Raw genomic sequence first — 17,091 nt, 5'->3', positions numbered from 1 at the left:
CTCCTCCCCACCCCTCCACCCGCTATGTCCCTCTGGCATAAAGGCACTTGAAATTATTCTAGGAAAAAGAAGACCCAAGAGTAATCCGATAGAGATCTTGATAAATCCCTTCTGGTATTTGAGAGAAACCTCTTTATCCACACAGTGGTAAGAATGTGGAACATGCTACAAAGAGGATATTTGGACAAATGAAAAACTGCATTTTGTGGGCATGGAATGTCAATTTTGTGGAGTTCCTGTTGAGGGTTTCAAGAAAGGGAGGGAGGGACAGAGGAATAAAAGAATTGAATTGGAATAGCAGGCAGAAAGATTGAAGTAATAAGCTCAATTTGGAGCACCAGCCAAAACGCATATGTGAATGGATGCAAAGAATTTGGATCATGTAGCTGCAGTAAACCTTGGGAAGTTCATGTTCTCAACATAAATCGGAGATGATTTTGGAGAATCCAAAATTGAAGCTTATTTTGGGTAATACCTTGTGTTGGGATGAATTTGAGAATATTGATAGGCCAAATTGACTACATCCTATCAACAAACCAGTGTAAAAGTTCAGAACAGTGTGTTGTGAATAGATTTCAATTGTCCATTTTTGACTTCTTTCATATTTCTTTACAATTTCAGGCAAGACCTTTCAGCTTTATTCACACAATCTGGTTGCCTTATTTGAACAGGCCAAAAAACCAGGCCTGGCATCCCATATTCAAACACATCGTTTCCCTGACAAGATAATACCCAGGTAAGCAAATACATTTGTACTATTTGAGTGTGGAACAATGTAAAATCTGTTTTCATTATTCCACATCCTCACTCCACATTTTTTTTGTGCAATTCTCTAAGTAGCTCCAGGTAGAGCATATGATTAATACTGGCACTGATTCATGATGTGCAAACTAATGCCTGAGAACATGTATGACAAAATCAGAAAATATTCAAAATGAAACACTTTCAGGTGGCATCCTTGGAAAAATTTACTATTTCAGGTGTGCATGTCCTTAATCAGATCTTTTGATTAAGATCTTACAGTATGACAAAGATTATACCAATCAACAGCATTTTTCAAAAAGAACAGAAGACTAAAATGGCTGTAAATGTTTAGTTGGAAGATGAGGCAAAGCAATTAAAATGGTTGGTGGATGGCATAATGAGAGAAATAGACACATTGTTGAACTCGTATATAGGCATATTCAAGATACCAACTTGTAGCATGAGCCATAACCCACAAATGTCTTCAGGTAATGAATGTGAAAGAACTAAAATCTATCTTGTACGTTGTTTCTAGGAGGTTTGCATTAACAACAAAAATTCCAGAAACAAAAGGCTGCCACAAATGCTGCATTGGTGTGTAAAATTCTTTATTTTTAAAATTCTGTTCTTTTTATTAAGCATTTGCTTGGAGCATAGTTGTTAAATATAGAAAGTTTCTGTTTAATATGTTTTCATAAGTATATGATTATGACTCTATCACTGTTCATGTGATTGTATATAATTTGTTTCAGTCAATACTACTATGATCTGTTTACTGGGAAGTGTGCAAAAATGGTCCTTTTAAATTGCTCCTTTTTCCTTTTATTTGGTATTCCAGCACAAATGCCCCACCCCTTCCCCAAAAGAAAGCAAAACAGCTAAAATCGGGAATTTGAAGTGTAAAAGTTGATGCAATTCACCTCTACAAATCTTTTTCTCTTGAAAAGCCCAGTAGATAAAACAATGACCATCGACATATAGAAATACTGCATGGCTGGTACAAGAAAGTTTAATTTAATGAGTGCATTTGAAAGCAAGTTCATATCATTTGGAAATTTTTTTTTTTAGTTTTTTGAAAGCTTAGTAACGTTACCGTTGATCTGTTTGCTAACTGTAGTGCGGAATCCATATACTGGACATAAATACCTCTGTGGGGCGCTGCAGTCTGGTATTGTCTTACTTCAGTGGTATGAGCCGATGCAAAAGTTCATGTTGATAAAGGTCAGTATTTGTTTTAAATTATCCATTATGTATCTAATATTTACTATTTTAGTACTGAACTATTACTTTAGAGAGAAACAGAGACCCAGATACCAGAGCAGCAATATTTCTTCAATTGCTTCTACTCTTAAATTCTCCTGCACAGAGTCATTGTGCATTTCTTACCAGATCCTCAGAGCCTGGCTTCTACAGAAATGCAGAGCATATTGTCTCTTGAAGAACTCAGTCACAGCGAGTTAGCATGAGTGAAAGACTAGTTGCATTATGGCAAGTGTTAAGGTCTGGAGTAAATATTAGTGAGTAAATAAATGAATTAATGTATGAATGGGCAGATGGTCAAGGTACACGGATAGGGTAGTTGGAGAGACGACAGAAGTGTATCGGTAGTTTACTTAGCATGGGGATCAGTGTAAGCGATTTAAAAGGGTCAGTTCTATAGTTACTGGGAATTTAGACCAGGTTTTAATTTGTCTTAACATTTTCTTGGTCATCACCCAGGTTAATACCTTGGAACTTTCAGGACGAGTTGGAGATTTTTGCAGAGGACCCTAAGGAACAAATTGCTTGCTAGAAAATCGGACTTTCCAGGCAATTCCCACAGATGTCAGTACATTGGGACTTCTGCAGAGTCTTAAAATACATCTGTGTGTGTACATCTGGTCTCTAACGATCTAGAGATTGGAACACCTGTGCCAGAGTAACATCTCCGGTCAATAAAGGTCATTGACCTGAAGTATTAACCTTCTTTTTTGCCACATGCTGCCTGATCTGAATTTTCAATACATTTTTAAAATTTTTTTTCTTGTTTCTAGCATCCACGGTATTCATCTTAGAGTGCATACCCACAATTAAATGTTGTAAATATCAAGTTGTAAATCTTGGGTGTTGGTGTGTTATAATGTTCACCTACCTGTTTAATTTGAAACCTTACCCTTCTTTATTTGTCATAGAATTTTCAGCCAGAGGTACTTAAGCAGGTGATCCATCTTAACCTTCTCCTGAGATCTTCATCTCTAAATGCTAATCTTCAGCCAATTTGGTTCATTCCCATGTGATATCGAAAATGTACTGTGTGCATTGGCTATGGTCTTGGACAGCATTCTGGCTGTGACACTGAAAACATGCTCTAGAACGAGCTGAGCCTATAGCCATGCTATACCACTACAGCTGTAACCTTGGTGTCCATCCAACAAAGTGCAAAATTACTCAGCTATGTCCTATCCCCACACAAAATAAAAACATTAAATCCAAATTAACAGAAACTTAACTAGGCATAGCCACACAAATACTGTGACTTGAAGATAATTCTCACCACTTTTTCTATTGCCTGTTAATAAAAAAAAAAAGTCAGGTGTCTGATGAAATACTCTTTACTTGTATAGATGAATACAGCTCCAACAACTTGAATAGTTATGCCATCCGGAGCAAAGGTACCCACTTCAAGGGCACTCAAAGAGCACCTTGAAATATTTCCTCCCTCTACCGCCATTGTTCTTATCACCTCCAGTAGGCACTGCTACAGCTCACCAAGGCTCTTCAACAGCACCTCCTAAACCTGTGGCTTTCAGCACTGAGAAAATCAAGGAGAGTAGGCACATATGGATACCACCACCAACAAGTTCCTGTCCAAGTCTCTCATCATCCTGATTTAGTACTATCTTGCTGTCCCTTCACCATCACTCCGTCAAAATCTTGGAACTTACTACTTAACACATCTGCATTTTACCCACACAGCACAGCTCGCCATCACTTTGTTGAGGGCAATTATGGATTGACAACAAATCCTGGCCTTGCCAGCAATGTTCACATCCATGCAACAATAAGCAAACTGTTCCAAATGTACGTTGTAATACTGACTTTAGCTTCACAAAATCTTGATTTTTTTTTTTTTTTTCCTTCCAGCATTTTGACTTTCCACTGCCAGACCCCCTCAAAGTATTTGAAATGCTTGTGTTACCTGAGCAGGAATATCCAATGGTCTGTGTTGCCATCAGCAAAGGTAGTGAACCCAGCCAGGTGGTCCAGTTTCAGACAATAAACCTGAACTCCTCTTCCTCATGGTTTACGGAAGTTGGCTCAGGTATGCCATTTACTAATAGATTATCATAAATCAGTACAAAGTAAACTTTCTCATGGGTTCTGCTGCAAAACAGTTTAAAGTTCAACTGCAGGTTAGATGATTTAAAACAAAACTAGAAAGTGAGTTGTACCAACTTGTTGAAAATGCAGATCTAGACATTAAATAATACTATATAGGCTTGGTTGCAAGTACTATTACAATGCTTAATTAATTTGTTACCATTAGACCCAGTTACTTAATAAATTTTGCACTGTTTTCAATGTACGCTATGAATAATTTAGCATTGGGGAAATAGTTTAATGTACAGCATTTGGTGGAAACTTCTTTAACCTGATGAAAATTTATCTAAAAGGTACATCTGCTTAATACATTAAATGTTTGCTTTGTCCTGAATGTATCATTGTCACGTCTGCCTTTTATTGTTGCAGCTAGTTGCCAGTTGGATACCGTCCACATAACCCAGCTGGAAAGGGATACAGTTCTTGTCTGCATGGATCGTGAGTACCTGTCACTTTTTAATAATCCTAGGTATATTCCCTTTTACCAGCATGTGTATTTCTGTCTCAAATGATCAAGTTCAGAAAAACTTAATTTGTACTTCTGTTACTCCTGTATTTGTAAATTCACACTTTAGCATGCTTAACACTTAATTTCATTCGATATAGTATCTGTTGTATACGATAGACTCATGACTGCAGTGGAACTGCTGAGTAAGTGTTTTTGGCATTTTTCATGCGGTCCAAGTTAACGGACACAGATGTTTTACTTAACTGCCACTGCAAAGAGTAATAGAGTTCAGGTTTATGAGAAACGTACCTTTCAATCTTTAAAGTATCAGATCAAATGAAGGGATATTGATTTAGTGTATGTTACACATTACATTTATTAAAATTGCTGTTACTATATTTACTTCTGCTAAATTTTGTGTTTATCAAATTATTACAGTTTACGATTTGATTACCCATAAAACAAATTAAATCATGTTACTCCTACCAGGTGAGGAGGTTTAGAAGGTTCCCTTTTTTCCCTACTTGACATTTGAGGGCAACAGATATTTTTAAAAGTATGTGCTTGCCAACTCCGGTGAGTGCTGAAGAGTTGGTGTGCCATGACTGTAAAAGACACTATGGACAGATTTCCTCATTAACTTTAAATTAGGAGTAGCATTTATTGTACTTAACATGCAATCCAAGTAAAATAATAATTGCTGTGACTCTGTCTCACTCATACATTGAAGGGATTGCACACAATCCCACTCAATTTGCAAAAACAAAGTTGCTGGAAAAGCTCAGCAGGTCTAGCAGCGTTTGAAGAAAAAAATTCGAGCTAATGTTTCAGGTTTGGTGGCCCTTCCTCAGAACTGATGGTAGCTGGGAAAAACATCAGTTTATATGCAGAAAATAGGGAGGGGGAATGGAGTAGGGGGTAAAACAATAGCATGAAGGATAGAGCCCAAAGAGAGAGAAGAGCAGTTGGATAAACAAAGGAGTTGATGACCATCTGTCTAGGAGGGTGAATAGCTCTTAATGAGGACTGTTAGTGAATAACAATAGGTGGTGTGTAATGGCACGCTAAACGATAACAAGGCCTGGTGTGTGGGGTAGGGGTCTAGGATGTGGGAGAGTTCAGGCCCTAAAATTATTGAATACGATATTGAGTCGAAAGGGCTGCAGGGTCCCCGAGCAGAAAATGAGGTGTTGTTCTTCCAGCTTGCGTTGAGCTTTGCTGCAGCATCTCACTGGAGGTTGCAGAAATGGCGTCTGACCTTCTGAATGTGGATGCTGGTGGGATGGCAAGTAAGGACAAAGAGAACCCTATTGCTATTGTGGGAGGGAAGAGAGGGGCTGAGGGCGGAAGTGCGGGAGATGGGTCGGACATGGCCTTGACGACAATGGTACTGGGGAATTCTCGGTTGCGGAAGAAGGTGGACATTTAAAAGGCTCCCTTGTTGAAGTTGGCCTCGTCTGAATATATGCGACAGAGATGGAGGAACTGACAGAATGGGATGGAGTCTTTACAGGAGGCAGGGCATGAGGATATATGTCCAGGTAGCTGTGGGATTTGGAGGATTTTTTGTGGAAATTAGTGGCCAGTCTGTCCCCAGAAATGGAAACAGATGTCAAGGAAGGGAGGAGTCAGAGATCGACCAGGTGAAAGTGAGGCAGAGTGGAAATTGAAAGTGAAATTAATTAACTTTTCCAATTCCAGACGAGACAGGGAAGCAGCATCGATAATGTCTTCTATATATTGTTGAAAGAGTTGTGGGTGGGGGCTAGAATAGGACTGGAACAAGGAAAGTTCCATGTACCCCATGAAGAGGCAGGCATAAATGGGGCCCATGTGGGTACCCATGGCCACCCCTCTCTCCTGGAGAAAATGAGAGGAGTTAAGAGAAGTTGTTGAGGGTGAGGACGAGCTCAGCCAAGCGGAAGAGGGTGCTGGTGGGTGAAGATGGTTCAGGTCTTTGCTCCAGGAAGAAGCGGAGAGCCCTAAGACCCTTCTGGTAGGGAATGGACATGTAAAAGATTATATGTCCGTGGTAAAGTGGAGGCAGCGGAGCCTGCAAACTGGAAATTTTGAAACCTGCATATAAAGCATCAGAGAAATCACATGGGTAGGAATTGAGTCAAGGTTGGACAAGATTAGTTCTGTGGGGCAGGAGCAGGCTGAAACAATGGGTCTGTCCAGACAGTCCTGTTTGTGGATGTTTCAGAGGAAGTCGAAGCGAGCTGTGTGGGGCTGGGGGGCTATCAGCTTGGAATCAGTGGGGGGAATTACCAGATGAAATGAGGTCCATTACCGTAGTAGATACAATGGTTTGATGTACAATGATGGGGTCATGGTCCGGGGAGAATAAGAGGAGGTATCTGAGAGCTGGCGCTGAGCCTCTGCAATGCAGAAGTCAGTACGCCAGACTATAACAGCACCGCCCTTATTGGCAGGCTTAATAACAAAATCGGGGTTAGATCTAAGCACACGGAGTACAGTCAGTTCAGAGGGAGATAGTTGGATTGGGTCAGGGGGGCCAGAGAAATTGAGGTGACCAATATCATATTGACAGTTCTGAATGAACAGATCGAGTGCAGGTAAAAGATCGGAGGGAGGGGTCCAGGTCGAGGGAGAGTGTTGGAATAGGGCATTTCCCCCTCTCGTCTGGAATTCGAAAAGTTCATTGACTTCACTTCCAATTTCCACTCTGCCCTCACTTTCACCTGGTCTATCTCTGACTCCTCCCTTCCCTTCCTCAACATCTGTTTCTATTTCTGGGGATAGACTGTCCACTAATATCCACTATAAACCCACTGACTCCCACAGCTGCTGGACTATACATCCTCACACCCTGCTTCTTGTAAAGACTCCGTCCCATTCTGTCAGTTCCTCCGTCTCTGTCGCTTATGTTCAGATGAGGCCAAATTCGACAAGGGAGCCTCCGAAATGTCCACCTTCTTCCGCAACTGGGAATTCCCCAGTACCATTTGTCATCAAGGCCCTCAACCATGTCCGACCCATCTCCTGCACTTCCGTGCTCAGCCCCTCTCTTCCCTCCTGCAACAGCAATAGTGTTCCCCTTGTCCTTACTTGCTATCTATGTTCTGCTCGCAAAAAAGACCCTGAGCTTCCAGTTGCCTGCCACTTTCCCTCACTTCCAACCCAGGCCCCAAGAAGACTTTCCACATCAAGCAGATGTTCACCTGCACATCTGCCAATGTGGTATACTGCATCCGCTGTACCCGTTGTGGCCTCCTCTACATCGGGGAAACCAAGCGGAGGCTTGGGGACCGCTTTGCAGAACACCTACACTCGGTTCGCAATAAACAACTGCACCTCCCAGTCGCGAACCATTTCAACTCCCCCTCCCATTCCTCAGACGACATGTCCATCCTGGGCCTCCTGCAGTGCCACGGCGATGCCACCTGAAGGTTGCAGGAACAGCAACTCATATTCCGCTTGGGAGCCCTGCAGCCCAATGGTATCAATGTGGATTTCACAAGCTTCAAAATCTCCCCTCCCCCTACTGCATCCCAAAACCAGCCCAGCTCGTCCCCGCCTCCCTAACCTGTTCTTCCTGCCACCTATCCCCTCCTCCCACCTCAAGCCGCACCCCCACCTCCTACCTACTAACCTCATCCTGCCCCCTTGACCTCTCTGTCCTCCCTGGACTGACCTATCCCCTCCCTAACTCCCCACCTACACTCCCCTTTACTGGCTGCATCCCCGCCTCTTCGACCTGTTTGTTTCCTCTCCTCTCTCCATCTTCTATCCGCCTCCCCCGCTCTCCCTATTTATTTCAGAACCCCCTTCCCCTCCCCCATTTCTGATGAAGGGTCTAGGCCCGAAACGTCAGCCTTTCTGCTCCTATGATGATGCTTGGCCTGCTGTGTTCATCCAGCTCTGCACCTTGTTGTCTCAGATTCTCCAGCATCTGCAGTCCCTACTATCTCTGCTTCAACTTTTAACACGCCACCCTGTTCCCTGGCCAACATCTCTGTCTCTGGCTTGTTGCAATGAAACTCCACGCAAGCTGGAAGAACAACACCTCATTTTCTGTTTGGGGACCTTGCAGACTTCCGGAATCCACATTGAGTTCAATAATTTTAAGGCCTGAACTCCCCCGTGTCCTCGCCCCCTACCCCATACACCAGGCCTTATCACATAGCCTGCCATAACACATTAACCCATTGTTAGTTTCTAACAGTCCTCATTAAGAGCTATTCACCCTCTTAGCCAGATCGTTATCAACTCCTTTGTCTATCCAACTGCTCTTCTCTCTCTTTGGGCTCTGTCCTTTATGCTATTGTTTTCTCCCTACCCCATCCCCCTCCCTATTTTCTGTATATAAACCGATGTTTTCCCAGCTACTATCAGTCCCGAGGAAGGGTCATTAGACCTGAAACATTAATTCTGATTTTTTTCTTCACAGATGTTGTCAGACCTGCTGAGCTTGTGCAGCAACCTCTGTTTTTGTTTTTGTTCCTGATTTACAGCATCTGCAGTTCTTTTGGTTTTCACTTAAATTACAAAGTGGGAGGGTACATTTAAGTAGTATTTTAAAGTCTGGCAAAATTTAATAGTATGTGGATCTTGCTGATTTGACTTGAATGGTTTCAGGCTGAACTTGATGGTCCCTCTGCATTCTGTGTATAGGTTTAAATATGTTGATCTGAGATTTATCGTATTGAGTAGTGAGCAGCTTTTGCCTTGATGCTTAAACCACTGCCTGTGGTGAGTGGATGGTTAAAACTGCTAACAGGGCTGAAACCTGCAGGCAGGATGAAGTGAATTAATAGCAGCCCATTAATAGCAGCCCATTGACCCATATGATCAAGATCCCTTTGTAATCTTAGAAAACCTTCTTCACTCACTGTTTACTATATCACCAATTTTGGTATTGTCCGCAAACTTACTAACCATGCCTTCTGTATTCTCAACTAAACTATTTATATAAATGTAAACAAAAAAGGACCCAGAACTGATCCCTGTGGAAACTGCTGGTGACAGGCCACCAATCTGAAAAGCAACCACATCTGTCTGCTGCCGTTAAGCCAATTATGTATCCAATTGGCAAGCTCACCCTGAATCCCATGTAACCTAACTTTACCGATTAGTCTACCGTGTGGAATCTTGTCAAAAGCTTTACTAAAATCTAAGTAAACAACATCTACTGCTTTGCCCTCATCAGTCTTTTTGGTAACTTATTCAAAAAAAACTCAGTCAAGTTTGAGAGAGACAGTTTTCTTCACACACAACAATGCTGACTATCTCTAATCAATTTTTGCCTCTCCAATTGTCCATAGATCCTATCTTTTAAAATTACCTCCAACGATTTATTCATAACCAAAGTCAGACTCACCATGTCTATAGTTCCTGGGTTTCTCCTTAGAATTCTCCTTAAACAAAGGCACAACATTAGCCGCCCTCCAGGTGTCAGGCACCTCACCCATAGTTATAGATGATGCAAATATTTCTGCAAGGGGCTTTATAATTTCCTCCCTTGTTTCCATAGCATTCCGGCGTACATTAGATCAGGTATCTCAATGTCTACCCTGTCAAGCTGCCTCAGAATATCGTGTTACTGAATTTATACTGATTCCATGGTATCTTTCCAGATGGTCGTATAATTCAACTCAAATGTATTTTGGCAATTGTTCTTGTAATTGTATCACCGATTCTAGGGTTTTGACTGACTGATACTTATATTTAAAACGGACAAAGGAACAGTACTGCAGTCCTTGAGAATAAAACCAAGACAGTAGTGAGCTGTTAGTTGTAAGCTGGTGGTCACAAAGCACAGCTTCCATTTTGTTTGCTTGCTTTTAGTAAGTCAAGCTCTAAAGTGGAGCTGGATTTGGGCTGGCCAAAGACCCCTCTTGAAAGTATTCCAGCCAACTTTCCTCCTGCTCTCCTACCATCAGTAATGAACTATAGTCCTTGCTCTTCCTGGTCCTGGGACCCCAAGCTGTTCACAATATAAATTAATTTGGACAAAGGAATTGAATGAAATATCTCCAAATTTGCAGATAACTCTAAGCTGGGTGGCAGTGTGTCCTGCGAAGAGGATGCTGACAGGCTGCTTAGACAGACTGGCTGAGCGGGCAAATACTTGCAATGCTTAAGTGCAATATAATGTGGATAAATGTGAGGCTATCCCACTTTGGTTGAAAAAGCAGGAAGGCAGATTATTATCTGAATAGTGCTAGTTTTGGAAAAGGAGGTGCAACAAGACCTGAGTGTCATGGTGGGACATTTGCTGAAGGTTGGCATGCAGGTGCAGCAGGTGGTGAGGAAAGCTAATGGCATGCTGGTCTTCATAGCAAGAGGGTTTGAAATTGGAGTAAAGATGTCTTGCTACAGTTATACAAGGTCTTTGGTGAGGCCACACCTTGGAGTATTGTGTGCAGTTTTGGTCTCCTAGTCTGAGGAAGGGCGTCCTTGCTATTGAGAGAGTTCATCAAAGGTTTACCAGACTGATTCCTGGGATGGCAGGACTGATGTATGAGGAAAGACTAGATCGACTGGGCTTGTATTCATTGGAATTTAGAAGATTTGAGGGGGTGGATCTCAGGTTAGATGCAGTAAGAATGTTCCCGACATTGGGGAAGTCCAGAAGTAGGAGGTCACAGTCTAAGAATAAGGGGTAAGCCATTCAGAACTGAGAAAGAATTTCTTCACTCACAGTTGTGAACCTGCGGAATTCTGTACCACAGGAAGCTGTTGGGGCCTGTTCATTAGATATATTCAAGAAGGAGCTGGACATGGCCCTTCTGGCTGAACAAGGGGTATGGGGCGAAAGTGGGAATGGGGTATTGAGATTGCATGATCAGCCATGATCATATTGGATGGTGGTGCAGGTTTGAAGGACTGAATGGCCTAGTTCTGCACCCATTTTCTATGTTTTCTTGGGTGAGTAGCACCTGGTCTGAATTAATATACACATGCAAGAGTTTTGAATTGCTTTTGAATTTCCAACTGATGCCAGCTAGGAGTAAATTGAAGCAATCTAATCTGGAAGTAGCAAGAGAATGAATGAAGATTTCAGCAATAGATAAACTGATCCAAATGCAGAATTAGGTAATTTCCATAGAGATGGTACAAGACCTTGATGCAGTGATGAGATAGGAAGCCCATCTAGAATTACACCAAACATGTAGATGGAACTTTTGGTGAATAGAATCTTTGTAATAAACCCTAATTTTACATATTTGAAATTTTGTAGGAGAGTGTACTTCTGTGTGACGTAACACATGTAAATGGGTAAACACAAGTGGATAAAATTAAGCAAGGATTCATTAAATAACCTAAAATGTAATTCTTCGAATGTTTCCCCACATTCTTTCCCCTACATGTCTTTTGACCATTGTAGAATGTGGTTTCTATCCAACCGTCAAGGGTATAGCTCTGAGCACTTTTGGTACAGTAATCCAAGACAGCACCTAAATGTCAATAATTACTTGCATGAAGTATATTGTTAAGAAATATTCTAAAACTGTCAAGGAGTAATTTGAAACCTTCAGACTACAGAAAGAAATGACTGTACTGTTCATAGCTGTCCAGTAATTTACAGCACCTAAAAATTCTGAAGTAAAAACTATACCATTCATTGGCAGTAGGGGAGAGATTTGCTATCAAATGATGATTAAAAATTACAATATAGTGTTTTGAAGAACCAGACAACCCTACTATCTGCATCTGAATCTTGAAAAGAATTCTCATCGAAGTTTTTAGCAATTGTGAGATTTGTAATTTTGGGAAATTACAGTATCTGACGGTGTCCTTCCTACTCAAATAATGAATCTGTGATTACTTGGGAACAGAAAAAATGATTTGCCAGAGAAGTTCAAGGTTAGTTTTACTACATGTTAGTTTTTTTTAGACTGCTGCACATCTGCATATTATTTATGCATGAATAGCCATATTTTCTATTTCAGAAAATGTCAAGATTGTAAATCTGCACGGCAAATTGAAATCGAGCAAAAAGCTGGCATCAGAGCTAAGTTTTGACTTTTGCATTGAATCAGTAGGTGAGTTAATTTCCCAATATTTTCATTAAAATTATTTTTAAAATAAATTTACAGTAAAATCTATTTCATTAGCTTTCAGAATGCAAAACCATTTTAAGATGGCCTAGTTGATTGGGTGGGAAGAAACCAAATGGACCTGGGCTCAAGGAAATGCAGTGGTTTATTTTTGGAGGATGACTAAGACTATGTGTGCACTACATAGGAATGTTTTAAAAGCAATAGACTCTTCAGGAGATTAGGGCCCAGATTTTCAACTTAAGGTCGGAAACCCTAATTCCTGTCCTGATTACAGTAATAAGTAGACACACATCTTTAGTGATGAGTACATTCCTTGAGTTCCCTGGCTGGAATGATAGGTGGGTGAGGGTACTCCTAGGGCGCCAGGTGCCTCAGTGGCTGAGGGAAGTAGGTGACGGGTTGGTGAATGAGTGTTTAGTGTGTGCTAAGTGATTAGGTCAGGGGGAAGTTGAATTAGTAGAGACATATCGGGCCTGTTTGGTGTCAAATCCACGGGAGTTAAGGAGTACTGTCCACCGGCTCAGGTCATTCTGAGATGTGGCATGTTAATTTGAGGGTGAGGGTTGAAGAGTGGGTCAGATCTGGGTGTGGATGGTTGGTTAGTTGGAGTGAGGTTCTCTGATCTGATGAGGTCAAGGTGAAGCAGGGATTCATTTTGGTGGGCTACTCAGGATTAAAATGAGTTTTAAATTCTCTCTTTTTTTTTCCTGGTATCTATATTGAGCTTAAATGAGTTGGAACCCTCCAAAATCACTTGCCTCATCCAAGTCAAAATATATTGTAAGTAAGTGAGACCCCAGCACTGACCCCTGTGGCACTCCACAGCTTTCAATCCATTGACAAAGTGGTTAAATATCTGAATAAAGTGTTGGCTTGTGCTGTAAAAATTTAATTATTCAAAATGTTTGTTTTAGAAATTGGCTATTTTGACATGATTCAAAAATATTCTACATTTTTAATTGATGTGGAGTTATCTAGAGCTTTGAATTGGCATATTTTTAGAATTGACAAAATCTTCCAACCAGTTTTGAATCATAACAAGAATTAGATGCTAAGCAGATTCAACTATGCTTAATTAATTTTATTTATGCTAAAAGCATTTCTTTGACTCCCCTCTTTTTTTTCAGTTTGTCTTCAAGACAGTATACTGGCTTTCTGGAAGCATGGTATGCAGGGCAAAAGCTTCAAGTCAAATGAAGTAAGTCCACTACATTTACTTCCATGGTTGCCAAATAACAAATTTGATTACTTGGAGCAGAACTTATTTTGATTGACTCTTGTCTGTCCTGAATGATAAGTCAACATTCAGTGTACTACAAATATGATTTTGTGCCTCATCATGAACAAACGTAGTTATCAATCTGGTTATGGAGCTAGTGCTGCTGCTGCTATCGCTGCTCAAGCCCCAGGTCCCAAGCAGTCCCTTAGAACCCCAGTTATTGGGGTCAGATGTACCCCTGTTCTAGGCTCTGTGTGCAAGAATCTATATTCTTTCTCCTGCTTCTTATCAAGACACTGACTTTTGCCCCTCTGGTATATGCTCAAAGTTGTTCAGAAGGGACCATGAAATGTGATTCTAAAAATTTATTCCTTTAGAGCAATTTTTTTTTTTGTTTGTTCATATGATATGGATGTCATAACCTGGTACACCATTTATTGCCCATCTCGAATTGTCTCAGAGAAGGTGGTGGTTAGCTGCTGCATTAAACTGTTGCAGTTCCAGTGGTACAGGTATCTACAGTGCTGTGAAGAAGTGTTCCAGGATTTTGACCTAGCAACAGTGAAGGAATAGTAATATAGTTCCAGGTCAGGACTTGTGACTTGGAAGGGAACTTACAGATAGAAATATTCTTGTAAATATGTTGCCTTTGTTATCTAGATGATAGTGGTTGTGGGTTAGGAAATTGCTGTTGAAGGAGCCTTGGTGAGTTACTGCAGTGCATCTGTAGATGGTACATGCTGCTGCTGTGCATTGGTGATGAAGGGCACAAATGTTAATTATGGTGGATGTGGTGCTAGTCAAGCAGGCTGTTTTGTTCAGGATGCTGTTGAGCTGCTTATGTTGTTGGAGTTGCACTCATTCAGGCAAGTGTTCCATTACATAGCTGACTTGTGCCTTTGTAGATTGTTATCAGGCCTTGGAGATAGGAGATGAGTTACTTGTTACGGAATTCATAGCCTCTGACCTCTTTGGTCACGGTGATTAGGTTTAAAAAAAAATCATTAACCTGTTTAGACATGCTATAACAAGTGTTGAATCAGATGGAATTGAACCCAGATCTTCGTGCCTAGAGCTAGGAACACTATCAATGTGCCACAAAACCCCTTCACAGTATTTGTTTAGCTGATCTATGTCATTTATAGCCTATGGGATCCCTCTGTGCAAGTGCACGCATGCACAAGGATGTTGACAGTTGGGCATTCGGTGATGCTAGTTCCGTTGAATATCAAGGGGCATTGGTTAGATTCTCTTGTTGGAAATGGTCATTGCCTGGCACCTCTGTGGTGCAGACATTACTTGCTATTTATAAGCCCAAGCCTGGATGTTGTGCCAGCCTTGCTGCATTTGAGCACTGACTATTTCAGTATCTGACGAGTCCAAATGGTGCTAAACGATGTGCAAATATCCCCTCTTGAGACCTTGTGATGGATTGAAGGTTATTGATGAAGCAGCTGAAGATATTTGGACACTGTAACAACCACAACCATCTTCTTTTCTGCAAGGTATGAGTCCAACCAGCAGAGTAATTCCCTCTGATTCCCGTTGACTCCAGCTTTGCTAGGACTACTTGATGCCACATTTTGTCAAATGCAGTCTTGATATCAAGCCCAGTCTCGCTCCACTCATGCCTTGGCTTTATGTCTCTTTTTGTTTGCATCTGGACCAAGGCAGTAATGAGATCAGGATCCAAGACCCCTTAATGGAATCAAAACTGAGCATAAGGCAGCAGGTTGTTCTTTTGGTAGTGTGGCTTGATAGGCCTTCAACCCTTTATATCACTTTGGTTGAGAGCAGACTGATAGGGTGGTAATTGGCTGCCTTGTCCTGCATTTTTGTGTACATTCCTGGACAATTTTCCACATTGTCTGGGAAATTCCAGTGTAGTTGTTGGACTGGAACAGCTTGACTTAGGCGCATAGCAAGTTCTTGATCAATCCTGTTCAGTACTACTGTTGGAATGTTGTCAAGACTATAGCTTTTGCAGCATTCAATGCCTTCAGCTGTTTCTTGATATCCTATGGAGTGCATCAGATAGTCTGAAGACTGGCATCTGCAATACAGGGATCTCGGAAGGAGGCTGAGGAAGATGATCCACTTGGCAATTCTGGCTGAAGATTGCAAATATTTCAGATTTTTCTTTTCTCATTTGCTGAGATCCCTATTATTGAGTACACGTAGTTCTGCTATAACACGTTTTGTTAACGCAAATTTTCTGTAATGTGATTAGTAAATAGTGGATGCTGTTTGGATAATGTGAACTTTTTGCTGTACAAGTATAGCGATTTCCCTATGGCGATTTTTTTTTTTTTTGTTCTTCTGTAGCGTGAATTTCTATAGCGCAAGGGCACACGAACGCGTTATATCTATCTATCGTGTTATAGAACAACCTGTATGAGGATATTTGAAGAGCTATGAAATTCTGTTAGTTGTTAAATTATCGATTATCATTCATGACTGTGGCAGGACTGAGAGCTCAGATCTGATCTGTTAATTGTGAGATGACTTAGTCCTATCTATTGCATGCTGCTTCCACTGTTTGGCACACAAGTAATCATATGTTACCAAGCTGATACCTCCATTGTTAAGTCTGTATGGTGATATGCTGTCCTGCACTTAACAATGAAACAGGGCTGATCTCTTGATTTAGCAGTGATGGTAGAGTGAGGAAATATGTCACGCTATGGGGTTACAGATTTTGGTTGAATACAGACATGTGGTTGATGATGGACTACATTGCTTCAGGAATGCCCAGTTTTGAATTGCTAGATCTCTTTGAAGTCTATCTATTTAGCACAATGGTAGTGCCACAGAATATGGAGGATGTCCTCCATGTGAAAACAGGACTTTGTTTCCATAATGAATGTGCAATGGTCATTTCTACATGAAAGCTAAGACCATCGTGAGCACTTTGAATTTCTTACGACGGCTCAGTGGTTAGCACTGCTGCCTCATAGCACCAGACACCTAGGTTCAATTCCAGCCTCGGACGATAGTCTTTATGAAGTTTGACATTCTCCCTGTGTCTGTGTGGGTTTCCTCCGAGCGCTCCGGTTTCCTCTGGGTGCTCCAGTTTCCTGCCACAGTCGAAAGATGTGCAGGTTAGATGGATTGGCTATGCTAAATTGCCGATTGAGTCCAGGGATGAGTAGGCTAGGAGGATTTGCCATGAGGAATGCAGGTTTACAAGGATCGGGTAGGGGAGTGAGTCTGGGTGGGATCCTCTTCAGAGAGTCGGTGTGGACTTGTTGGGCCAATTGGCCTGTTTCCACACTGTAGGGATTCTATGA

The 17,091-nt window shown here is 41.4% G+C and overlaps 1 protein-coding gene across 2 annotated transcripts in view; it reads left to right on the top strand.

Annotated features, from left to right (window-relative positions):
• The window catches only part of map4k5 (mitogen-activated protein kinase kinase kinase kinase 5), a 77,858-nt gene that overhangs the window by 53,858 nt on the left and 6,909 nt on the right, over positions 1 to 17,091 (top strand). For both annotated transcript variants that reach the window (XM_048599935.1, XM_048599934.1), the window contains 7 exons: positions 622 to 736; positions 1,280 to 1,338; positions 1,862 to 1,965; positions 3,868 to 4,045; positions 4,474 to 4,542; positions 12,472 to 12,564; positions 13,710 to 13,780. In XM_048599935.1, the coding sequence (XP_048455892.1) occupies positions 622 to 736; positions 1,280 to 1,338; positions 1,862 to 1,965; positions 3,868 to 4,045; positions 4,474 to 4,542; positions 12,472 to 12,564; positions 13,710 to 13,780 (689 nt within the window). The remainder of the gene's footprint in view (positions 1 to 621; positions 737 to 1,279; positions 1,339 to 1,861; positions 1,966 to 3,867; positions 4,046 to 4,473; positions 4,543 to 12,471; positions 12,565 to 13,709; positions 13,781 to 17,091) is intronic.

This window comes from Rhincodon typus, chromosome 8 (genome assembly GCF_021869965.1).
Source record: "Rhincodon typus isolate 14 chromosome 8, sRhiTyp1.1, whole genome shotgun sequence".
NCBI lineage: Eukaryota > Metazoa > Chordata > Chondrichthyes > Orectolobiformes > Rhincodontidae > Rhincodon > Rhincodon typus.
This window is presented reverse-complemented; position numbering and strand designations above follow the sequence as displayed.